The sequence below is a fragment of the Populus alba genome, chromosome 6 (assembly GCF_005239225.2).
Source record: "Populus alba chromosome 6, ASM523922v2, whole genome shotgun sequence".
Classification (NCBI taxonomy): domain Eukaryota; kingdom Viridiplantae; phylum Streptophyta; class Magnoliopsida; order Malpighiales; family Salicaceae; genus Populus; species Populus alba.
This window is the reverse complement of record NC_133289.1, coordinates 6,205,994-6,217,961: the sequence shown is the minus strand read 5'-3', so window position 1 is coordinate 6,217,961 and position 11,968 is coordinate 6,205,994. Positions and strand designations below refer to the sequence as shown.

Sequence of the window (11,968 nt, the reverse complement as noted above, 5' to 3'; positions counted from 1 at the left end):
AAGCATTTTTCAAATTTTGCAGATGTTTTTGGCTGTATTTCTTTTGAGTGGCTTATTTGGCCACTTCAAGTGTTGATATAGAACTATGTTTTGAACTTAACAATTAATTAATGTTTTTTTTTTTGAAATGGTTGATATAACATGAGCTAGAGTCTCTTTAACCAAATACTTTGGAACCACATATCACCTCTTGTATTAAAAAAATTTAACTGATGGATAGGCTTATTTATATGGTTTTCAAATTAAAATTATAAATTCAACAAGGAGAAGTTCTAATTGAAATTTTATTTACATCTTGTAAAAACTGCATTTTATTTACCCTAAAAGCCTCACATGCCCGTTATTTTTAATTTTATGTTTTTTGCCTATTCAAGGATCCTATAAAAACTAACATCACTCAACTCAATAGACGATAATTCACTTTAAGTTATACATCCATCATATAATAGTTCATCATAATCTTTCAAAACTTAAAATAATTATATCTACATCTGGTTCTTTATTTAAAGGAATGTTACGTAAACCTTTACTGAATAATCTATATTTATTCTCATTGCATCTATTACCATGCTTCTATAAGAATTACTATAATCATCTATAAACCTATTTATGTTTCTAGAACTATAAATTAAGCCAACCAACATTTCTAATATGATTGTGTAAAGAACATAAGGTTTTCTGTATGCAAATCAACATAAGTATTTTTTTTTTAAGTAGATGTATTATTACAATATCTTTGTGGTGATATTTTTTATTCTTACACTTTATGTATGGACATGCAATTTCATCTTCACTAATGTTCTTCAGGTTAGAAAGTATAAAATTAATAAAATGCTTAACCCATTTTAGACAATCTTGCTTATACAACCTTTTGAAGAATTTTAATACTTTAATAAACAATTACCCTTACTTACGAAAGTTATATATAACATTGATGACAATATTTTTTTAATAATGTAATTGTCAATTTAAAATTCAACTTTTTATTAAAAACAAATTCACAATCCAATTACTAATTAACATTTTTACACCAATTCAATTATGGGTCAAATTGTGAACTAAACAATGAAATCAACAACAAATAATCGATACCCAACTAATTACCCATTATTTTTTAATTCAAACTTATTTAATCTAAATTAATAATTTTTAATTATTATCAATTCTATAAAAAATCAATTTCTCTAAATTTCCTCAAATTTTTAACTTGATAATAAAATTAATAAAATGTAATTGGTACCTTTTAAATAACTCATTATTTTTTCAATTATAACACACCTAAGTTATAAAATCAAACTCAATTTCATCAAATGACAAATTAAATTAATTTCTCTCAAATCCAAAATAAGCCCTAACATAAAAAGCCATACAAGCAAAAAAATAATACAAAACAATTTCAATAAAAATACCTAAAATATAAATGGGTTACTAAAAATTGAGTAAGTTGCGTATTTAACGTAGTGAAGCTTTATAGGAAGTTGTTGAACCAAGAGAGAGATGCTGACACAATTAATAGATTTAGGTCGACAAAACATATTTTGTCACAATCATCTACATCAGTAGAAATTGGCAAAAGTTTTTATCACTATTTAATTGAAAAGTACCAACATAATTTTTTTTTATTGGTGTTTTTATTATCTTTTGTTAATTTTTTGGTAGTGTAATCCAACTAGTTGTTTATGCCTAGTTTATATACATAAAACAAAATTCGATTCTCTTTATCATTATGATTTTGAATTTTATATGGTAATAATATTGTTTTTGAAGTTTTACTTTTTGTTCTATATTAATAAAATTCCTTAATAAAAAATATCACTGTCATGTCTAGGGTAATAATTGGATGACAGGAATAATTAAAGGTATGTGAACCATACAATATATTAACCTCCTTTTTATTTTTTTTTATTGAAAGTGAAATTTTCTTTTTAGTAAGCTGTTCGTATCAAGTCACATCAATTTGTTTTTAGAGTAATCTAGAAAAAACAAAGAACAAAGAACAAAGAAACAAAGAACCCTTCCTTCAATCACCTTGTCTATATAATGTCTACCAATCCCTACATGGTTCAGAAACAAAACCCACCATCTCAAGCAAAGCATCATTCAAGTTCTCTCTCCCTTTACCTCAACAGTACAGCCCCAACCTCAATCCATGGAAACTATTACAAATATTGCTGCGGACCAAAATTACTGCGAGATGACTAAAATGTTTTCTAATGTTGAGCTTAAAAGGTATACTCCCGGCCTTCTTAGCTGTCTTCGATTACCAAACTTATGTTCTGTCGTTTTAATTTCCACGTTAAACAATTTGTTTAGTCTTAATTAGGGGTTTCGAATTAAGAAAGAAGTATTTTTATTTTGTGACAGTTGGACGATGGATCAGGCATCTACCCAGTCCTATGAATATTCAAGCTCGCCGGAAGGAGCTGCTTTAACAGCCTCTAAGACTATAGTTTCAGAGAGGAAAAGGAGGAGGAAGCTTAATGACAAGCTTTTGGAACTTAGGGGAGCAGTCCCCAAAATCAGCAAGGTATATGCCTCATTAATTAAGACATGCCATTAACAATCTAATTAATTCTAGTACTGTTCATCACTTTGTTGAATCTAAAACTTTTTGGTTTGTATTTTTTTTTTTTCATTTTTGGGTTGATCAAATTTAGTTGGATAAGGCTTCCACGCTCAAAGATGCTATCGTCTACATCCAAGATCTGCAAGAACAAGAGAGGAGACTTCAAGCTGAGATAATGGAACTTGAATCTAAAAGCTTGAAGAAAGATCCTGGTTTTGACTTCGAGCAAGAGCTACCAGTCTTGTTAAGACCCAAGAAAACCAGATATGACCAAATTTATGATCATAGGGCGCCCATAAGTTATCCTATAAAAGTTCATGAAGTAAGTCGCTCTTTAGAACTGGAGTGACCTAACACAGTCAGTTCTAAACAGTGGAGATATACCACAGAAAGAATTCTCTCTCTATGTATATAAAATGACTAATCAGTTATATTAGAACACTTTTTTTTTTCCTGATAAGTCGAGGATATTTTAGAACACTTATGGTATGTTTGGTGATGTGTTTCAGCTTAGGGTTAATTCCATGGGAGAGAAGACTCTGCTTGTGAGCTTGACATGTAGTAAAGCTAGAGACACAATGGTTAAGATTTGTGAGATTTTTGAATCCATGAAGCTGAAAATTATTACAGCAAGTGTGGCAATTGTCTCAGGGATGGTCAAGAAGACTGTCTTGATTGAGGTCCGTCTCTTTTCCCTTCTTCCCTCTCCATCACGTCAATAAATAGCGCAAAATACGAGCAGGTTTTTTTTTTTTTAGCTAGGGTTCTTTCCGGGTTAGTATTCACACTTCAAAATTATTTTTTCCTCTTTATTCTTATAAAAAAACAAAAATAGACTATCCATATTGAACTTTCGTGAAAATTATATATAAAGAAAACTATACGGATAAAGATTGTCAATTTCATGAAAATGTAAAAAAATAGAAATAGAAATGCAATATAAGGAATTAAAGATATTAATTGTCACCATTAGTGAATTAAATAAAAAGATCCTTACTTTAGCAAGGAAGAAAGCGACTCTTGAGAATAGCCTTAATATTCAAAATTGACAGAATTTACGACTCTTGAGAATAGCCTTAATATACAAAATTGACAGAATTTACCTGTTTCAAAAAATTATTCAAGCAACCCAATTTTAGCACAAGAAATTATAATACAGCTAATTAAGAAGCGATCAATATTCAAATTTGGCCAGGATCATGAAAGCTGACACCAAATTATCTTGCAGGCAGACATGGAAGAGAAAGATAATCTTAAAATAAAAATTGAAAGAGCATTTTCAGCTGAAAGTGATCCGGATAGCCATTTGAGCATGCATTCAAAGTAAGATCTCTACTGTCAACAGTGCCTTGGAAATCACGTCCAAATAGTTTAAATGACATGTTCTTTACTCTTTTCTTTTACCATGAGAAGATCTCATCATATATAGTTGTAAAATGAAATAGCCATGTAATGTCTATGTTCAAGACTTGTGTTGCCCACTGCAGTTCAGACTGTGCAATTCATCATGTATCCTTGTAAAAATGAGCTTCTCACTTTCACTTTTTTGTTCTCGACCATTAGAATTATTTTATTTTATTTATTTATCAATAAATCTCGGCTTTGTCGAAGTAACAATAATAAACAAGGATGAAATAACTTCTATATCTCAGATGAAGTTATTCTACTATCTTGAAGAGACTTTTCTCTTTCTTGAACTAAATAATCTATTATCTTTTTTAAGATTCAGATTTTATTTATTTATTTTTCAGATGGAACTAAACAATCTTTTGTCGGATGTTGGTGCATGTGTGAAGAATTATAAATTATATTCAAGGTGATTTCAATCCAATTACAGGTTTTCTATTGGGATGATATTGCAATGATATTTTTATTCTTGGACTAAAGTGGAAATTGAATTAATCACGTAAACCGAATTGACATGTGCCCCCCTTTTCCCTAGACAACCGCCTTACATACGCACAATCGAATCTGCTTTACTGTTGCTTCGTATCAAGGAATTAATTAAGCTAGATATTCTTTTGATTGATTCCTAATAAATAAATGGATGAAAGACATAAAGTAGTTAAACATCTCAAGGAAATCAGAATAATATTTTAATTATTTAATCAAAGAAGATGATAAAGAAATTTTTTATAATTTATTTTATTTTATTTTCTTATGTATCTTGTTGTATGGATATATAAATTTTACATGAGTTGAATGTAAAACTTATATTAAATTATCAAATAATAACATCATCTTCTATTTCAATTTTTTTCTTGCTATCAAAGTGGGTCGGACGACTTTAAGTTGTTCATCCAATTATTTTAAAATATTTTGTTTTTAATTCTCTTAATTATCTATCAAATATTTTATTTATTATCCTTTATCAATAATACATCAACTCATTATAAGAAGAAATCTTAAGATAATGTGGATGATAAAATAACATGCTAATTAAAAAAAGACAAGGATGCAAGATGACAAAGCCCAAAAAAAGAATTAAGATTTTGCATCAAAAGAAAAACATAAGAAATAAGTCTTAGTGCAAGTTGGTAAGTTCTTGCACAAGAGATAAAGTGGTATAAAAGAAATCACCCATAAAATAAAAGAAGAGAGAGTCTAAAGAAAGAAATTGAAAATAACCAAGGAATTATGATATAAAAAAGGCATTAGTCTAATGAAGAGTGAGCCAAAATAAAATGGCCACTTGAAAAGTTAAATCCTGTAAAGAGTTGTTTGACTAGAAAAATACAATAGCATTCACAAGAGGAGAAAAATGACTGAGGATTTTTGTAAAAAATAATGTTTAGGGCAAGCACAACTAAAAAAAATATCTACAATTCTTGTTATAGACCTGAAAAATAAAATTTATAACTCTTGTTGTAGCTCGAGCTAAGGATCTAATAAAAACTAGTGAAGGAACAACTAAAGTAAGCTAGAGTACATGCTACAACAACCTAGAAATAAATTGTAATGCTTGCTCACACCCTGATTTCCTAACCATTACTTTATTGTAAGCTATGAATAAGAAAAATACTTTTTAGACCTAGAAGTTAGTGATGTGCTTGATTTTTATATATTTTTAGTTATGTTTATCCCAAAAAAATAACAAGGAAAGATGAGAGAAACAAAGAAAATAGTCGCTCTTGTTAAGTGCTTTCTCAATTGATTCCAAGCAAAATAGTTTTATTCTTCTCCTTAATTTTCCTTTGAAGTTTTCTAATAAGATTAATGATGTAGTCGGGCATGTAATAACAAGTGATTTTGAGCAGTCAGATGTGGGTCCATCACAACTAGATAAGGATCTATCCTATAAAGATCATGTGAATGGCCTAACATATGCATTTATGAAGAAGCAGAATAATTCTAGGTCTAAAAGAAGGTTTGGACATGTCAAACCAGAATAAACAACTCAAAAGAATCATAATTTTTGTATCCAACTATTGAGTTGTGTTTAAATTTTTATAGGAGTTTTTGGAGGTTTTTTTTTTTCTTATAGCATCAATTACATTTCTATACAGACCATTTGATCTTTAGATATAAAAAAAAATCTCATAGAGACCCCTGATTTTGGTAGTTTTTATGATTTTCTTTGTTATTTTTGGATTCATACTATTTTAAGTTTTTTATATATATATATATTAGTTAAGATAAGGTTTCTGATCTATTTAAAACTTTATAAACTGACAAACTTCATATTTATTAATTAGAGAGAATAAAGTTGTGAATTTGGGGCTCACATTCATAGCCCTTTTCACCCAAAAAAAAACTTTTTATTCTTTATTTAATTATTGTCTTTAGCTTCCACCTGCATCAGTCATGGTTTATTATGGTTTATTTTAGATTTATTATGAACTAAATTTATTTTTCTAAGGATTTGATGTAGTCTCGTTTTGATTGTACAATTTAAATTCCAAGTTTTAAATTCCAAGTTTTTTTTTTTATTTTCAATTTCTTTCATGTTAAGTGTTTACCCTTGCGAGGTAATTTATTTAGAAAATGTCTGGATTAAAGATCATTAGTTGAGTGAAAGATAGATATACTTAATTGTGATTATTGAGGCTTTAAAAAAATCCCAAGAACTTAATGAATCTTCAAATAATTTAATTTTCATATAGATATGTTTAATTATTAAATAGAGATATTTTTAATATTATTCAAGAGAAAAACATTGAATAATTAAGAGATCTTTTAATCCTTAACATGAGACTTTGTTATTTTCTAACAATGAATAATAAATTATGTCAGAATAACTAGGTGAAATCAAAAGCTCTAGATTTATTTTTATTATCTCTACAACCTTAAGTTTTATACTCTCTTTCTTTTAATTTACTTTTATCAAACACTTTAGTTTAATTTAGGTGGTCAATTCTATAAAATTTTGTTGTGAATTCTAAATAGTAATTAATTTGGTAAATTTCAAAACTCAATAGCATAATTAGTTTTTGTGGGTTCAACATTTTTTTTCTTCACAAAAACTTTACTACTTATTGTGATTTTGTTTACTTGTAAATATGATTGCATTAAGTTTTTGACACTATTTTCGGGGATTAACAATTGGTTTTTAATAGTGATACTAGCTACATTGTTACTAATTTACATTATTTATTTATTATTGTTATTGTTAAAGATTGCTTTGATTAGATTTTAATTTTGCTTTTCTTTTTGTTTCAGGATTTAGAAGTCTTCGGCCTATTGTAAACCATTAGAATTTTTTCAAAGTAAAAAAATAACAATTAAAAGAATGATGATCAAATCTGATAGAAAAATTAAAAAGATGATAAAATCATAATAAAAAAATTAATTTTAAAAAATATCTGAAATAAAAAAAATAGATACTAAATCTAATAAATGAAATAATCGAAGGAGAATGAAATTGAAAAATATTTTATAAATTATTTCAAATTAGATAAATAATAATAAAAGAATCGGAACCTAATTTGAAGGACAAATAAATTGAAAGGTTGCTTTAAAAATTTGAAGAATCATGTGAAAATAAAGGAGAAAAAAAAATCATTAACGCTAAACCAAAGGTGAATAAGCCACATGTGCTACCTAAAAATGGAGGGGCAACATCGCACGCATCTCTCGAAGAGCACCGGTATCTCCTATCTATTAGCACGTGCTTTGGACATTATAATCATTTTTGTTTTTAAATTATATTTTATAATTATTAAAATATCAAATCATCATTTCAAGTGAGCTCTGGCGGGTTTTAGAAATAGTTCTATTATATGATATAATATTATAAAAATTATGAATAGATAACTAGATTAATTTTAATAAAATATTATGATATGTTATTCATCACGTTTAATTTTGTTAAATAAGACTGAATTGTGATTGAAGTTATGTGAATTATTGAGGCCGGAAAAACTATGATGGAAAGTGAATTTTGCTGGTTTGGGTTTCTTTAGATAGAGAGTTAGAGGCTAGAAAACATGTCGCTGTGCATATATTTTTTTTAATTGTGTTGCAATTATTATATGCAACTTTATTTTTCAATTATGACATGCGAATAAAAATTGCATTTCATGAAATTATAAAATTGTGTTAGGTAGGTAAATATTTTTTTATGTGTGTGTTTTTTTTATTTTTACTGTTATAAGATCCCAAAAAGAATCCAGTAATTATTTATTACTTTCTTAGAGTAGACATTTAAAGTTTTCCTTGTCACTAGTCTTTTACTCGGTCTGAAACAGATAAACAGTAAAAAATGCCGTCTCCTTTTTTCTCAATTCCTGGAGCTAAGAGCAAGCAAGCGAACTAGCTAGCTAGTTAGCAGAAGAAATTAGCAAAACCATGGAAGGACTCTATTCTCTTCTCTATCTAACCTTAGTCTTTACAATCCTCTTCACTCTACACACCCAGATTGCTCACAAATTACTCGTAGGCCACCACCCTCTTCACCTCAAGAAATCCCCACATCTCCCTCTCAGGTTCAATTCTGATGGCACCTTCAAAATCCTTCAGGTTCTTTTCTGTTTCCTTGACATCCATTCTTTTTTATTCTTGTTCATGTTTTAGCTGTAATTTTGAGTTTCTTTCTTGTACTGTTTTGTGATCAAGAATGGTCTCTGTGAAAATTAACAGGTAGCTGATATGCATTACGGAACTGGGATGATGACACGGTGTAGAGATGTGCTAGCTTCTGTGTTTGATTACTGTTCTGATTTGAACACCACTCGTTTTCTTAAGAGGATCATTCAATCTGAGAAGCCTGATTTCATTGCTTTTACAGGTACCCTGCTCATTCTTTTTACTCCTATTTTTTGGGGTTTTTTTTTCTTTCTTTTTTTTCATGTGATATCTGCTGAGAATATAGCTTTGTGTTCATGAATATAGAGACCTTTTTATATTGCATGGTGAAGATGGTGATGCCTGTTTTAAAATTGGTTGAATATGGCTTGTATTCTTGTTCCAGCTTCAGTGGATCCAAACTATATTGATTCTGATCATAGTGAAATTTCCTTTCTTCGGCTGTAGACATATAGTCACAGACTAAGACATAGACATAGACATAGACATAGACGAACGACATAAAAAGGAAAGATTGCAATTTCTTGTGATAGTATAAATTTGTTTATTGATGGTAGTTAGGATTATGAAGAGATTGAATATAGACTTTGGAGAGGTGTTTCGAGCATAAAAATTGTGTTTTGGGACTGGGAGAAGTAAGGTCAAAGACGGGTATATGCGAAATTTGCCTTGTTTCTTGACTGGCATAGCGGTTTAGAGGATGGGTTCTGTTCCTTGTTTCTACTTGGTAATGAAATTATGATCTTCTTCTATTGGGTATACAATTGAATCGCGGCATAGAAGGGTGGAGATCCACTTCTCTTCCTTTTTTTTTTATCTCAGTCACTAACTTGAATTCAGTTCTTGTAACTAGGAGATAACATATTTGGACCAAGCACTCATGATGCTGCAGAATCTCTGCTTCGTGCCTTTGGTCCTGCCATGGATTCTGGACTTCCATGGGCTGCAGTTTTAGGAAACCATGACCAAGAATCAACAATGACTCGAGAAGAATTAATGTCTTTCATATCCTTGATGGATTACTCAGTCTCACAAACCAATCCACCTGTGGATGATCTCTCTAGCGCCGCTGAAGGAGACGTGACAAAAAATATTGATGGATTTGGTAATTATAACCTCAGAGTATATGGTGCTCCAGGTTCCCATTTGGCAAACAGAAGTGTCCTCAATCTTTTCTTTCTTGACAGTGGAGACAGAGAGGTGGTTCAAGGAATTCGAACTTATGGATGGATTAAGGAATCTCAGCTTCGTTGGATTCATAGTGTTTCTAAGGGATATCAGGTATAACCTACTGAGAAAACTGGGTGAAACCAAACCATGAGTTTTGATATTTTAAGACAATGCTTGTTCTTCAGTTATATTTTATTTGCAAATGTTAGTCATATCTTTTTATGATGAGATAGAAGCAACTGTATTAAGTTATCTATACTATAAACTCTTGCAACTTTTCATGTTTTATTCCAAATCCCACAAGGGAGGCCTCCTAGATTTAGACTTTGTTAACATTTTGCAGGCGACAAACTAACAGGGCCAAAAGCAGGATAATAATCACTTGGAAGAGGCTTCAGTTTGTGCTATACCCCCTGCAATGGTTTTTTTCCATATCCCAATTCCAGAAATTCAGCAGCTATACAACCTACAGATTGTTGGCGAGTTTCAGCAACGTGTATCTTGTTCATCAATGAACTCAGGAGTCTTACAGACCATTGTATCCATGGGAGATGTAAAGGCTGTGTTCGTGGGCCATGATCACACCAATGACTTTTGTGGGAATTTAGAAGGTATATGGTTTTGTTACGGGGGAGGATTTGGGTATCATGGTTATGGAAAGGCCGGATGGCCACGTAGAGCAAGGATCATATTAGCAGAACTTGAGAAGGGTGAGAAGTCCTGGATGGGGGTGGAGAGGATCAGTACGTGGAAGCGCCTCGATGATGAGAAGCTGAGTAAGCTTGATGAACAAGTCTTATGGCAATCACACCCGTCATTCAAGATGACTTGATTGCAGGTGTCGACAAACCATATCATGATATCATCCATCTGAATCATCTGATCATGTTGTATATTCTCCATGTTCTGTTTATGCTATTGTTTCTTATTGCTACAATAACTGAGAAGATCTCCTTGTGCGCTTGTAACTTGATGTAACTTAGAATTCGTAGCAAGTATTTGCAACTTAATTTGAAGCAAATAAGAAATGCAGGAGACAATAGTTGCTTTGATTCGCAAGCACTAATTGCAAGTAACTTGGAAGACTGGCTATTGTTCGCAATGCTAATTAATCTGATGCTATTATTGATTGCAGAATGGTTAGAACTAGATGGAGAAGAAATAAATTGTCAGCAATCCAACTCCTTCATATCTTAAGATTATGTAATAACCGCATAAAAAATAAATTATAAAATCTAATTTTCAATAAATTCATTGTTTAAAATTAAAATTGAGAAAAAATCAATTTAAAAGTAGAACACAATAAAATGATCCAAGTCTATCTGGGTTAACCTATAAAACACATTATCTGAGTCACAATACTTGGATAATCTTATAGAAAACAAACCAAAATAAATCATGAAGCTTAATTTATAATTAACTTCATGTTGAAGGATAAAATTAAAGAACTACTAATTAAAAAGGATGAAAAAACTCAAGTAAATTGGGTCAACATGCCAAACTCGCGACCTGAGTCATGAGACCGAGATAACCTCATAGAAAGCAAACTAAAATAAATCATAAAGTTTAATTCTCAATTAATCCAATGTTGAAATATGAAATTGAAAAAAATATCAAATAAAAAAAGATATAAAAAAACTTGAGTTAACCTGTTAAAATCATGATACAGGTTATGGGACCGAGCTAACCATGTATGAAGCAAATCATAATAAATTATAAAATTCAATCTCTAATAGCTAAATGTTGAAGTATGAGATTAAGAAAAAAAAATATTATTAAAATAAATAGTGTTTTATAAGGTGGTGCATAATAAATATATCACCTCTTCTTATTTATACTATAATATAATAGATGTAGAAAAAGAAAGTCTTAGGTTATGTGTGGTTAGTTGTAAGAGATATAAGTTTTAAAAAAGATAATAAGAGCTAAGAGAATGAAATTTCTTATTTATAATGATTCATAGTGTTTTGTTTAGATAGACTAGAGATTAGACTAGAGATAATCCAGTCAAAACTTTGGAACTTGAGCCGGGTCAATTATTGAATTGGGTTTAAAACTATGATGTAGACACTAGAGTCAAATATGGAGACTTAAACCTTATTTGGAATGCAGTTTAAATTACGTTCCATTAAAATTTTAAAATTTTTTTTGCTATATATTTTTTTTTTTAGATTGTTTTGATGTACTGATATGAAAAATATTTTTTTA

General features: G+C 29.9%; 2 protein-coding genes across 2 annotated transcripts; both read left to right on the top strand.

Annotated features, from left to right (window-relative positions):
* Nucleotides 1-2,047: 2,047 nt before the first annotated feature.
* LOC118033596 (transcription factor bHLH35) lies at nucleotides 2,048-7,301 on the top strand. The gene is made up of 6 exons (XM_035038616.2): nucleotides 2,048-2,229; nucleotides 2,365-2,527; nucleotides 2,658-2,888; nucleotides 3,076-3,246; nucleotides 3,795-3,889; nucleotides 7,226-7,301. The coding sequence occupies exons 1-6, from the start codon at nucleotides 2,150-2,152 to the stop codon at nucleotides 7,230-7,232; spliced, it is 747 nt and encodes a 248-aa protein (XP_034894507.1). The 5' UTR covers nucleotides 2,048-2,149; the 3' UTR covers nucleotides 7,233-7,301.
* Nucleotides 7,302-8,138: 837 nt separating this feature from the next.
* Nucleotides 8,139-10,836, top strand: LOC118033595 (probable inactive purple acid phosphatase 28). Its single transcript, XM_035038614.2, has 4 exons — nucleotides 8,139-8,524; nucleotides 8,645-8,792; nucleotides 9,444-9,871; nucleotides 10,119-10,836. The coding sequence occupies exons 1-4, from the start codon at nucleotides 8,354-8,356 to the stop codon at nucleotides 10,590-10,592; spliced, it is 1,221 nt and encodes a 406-aa protein (XP_034894505.1). The 5' UTR covers nucleotides 8,139-8,353; the 3' UTR covers nucleotides 10,593-10,836.
* Nucleotides 10,837-11,968: the final 1,132 nt, after the last annotated feature.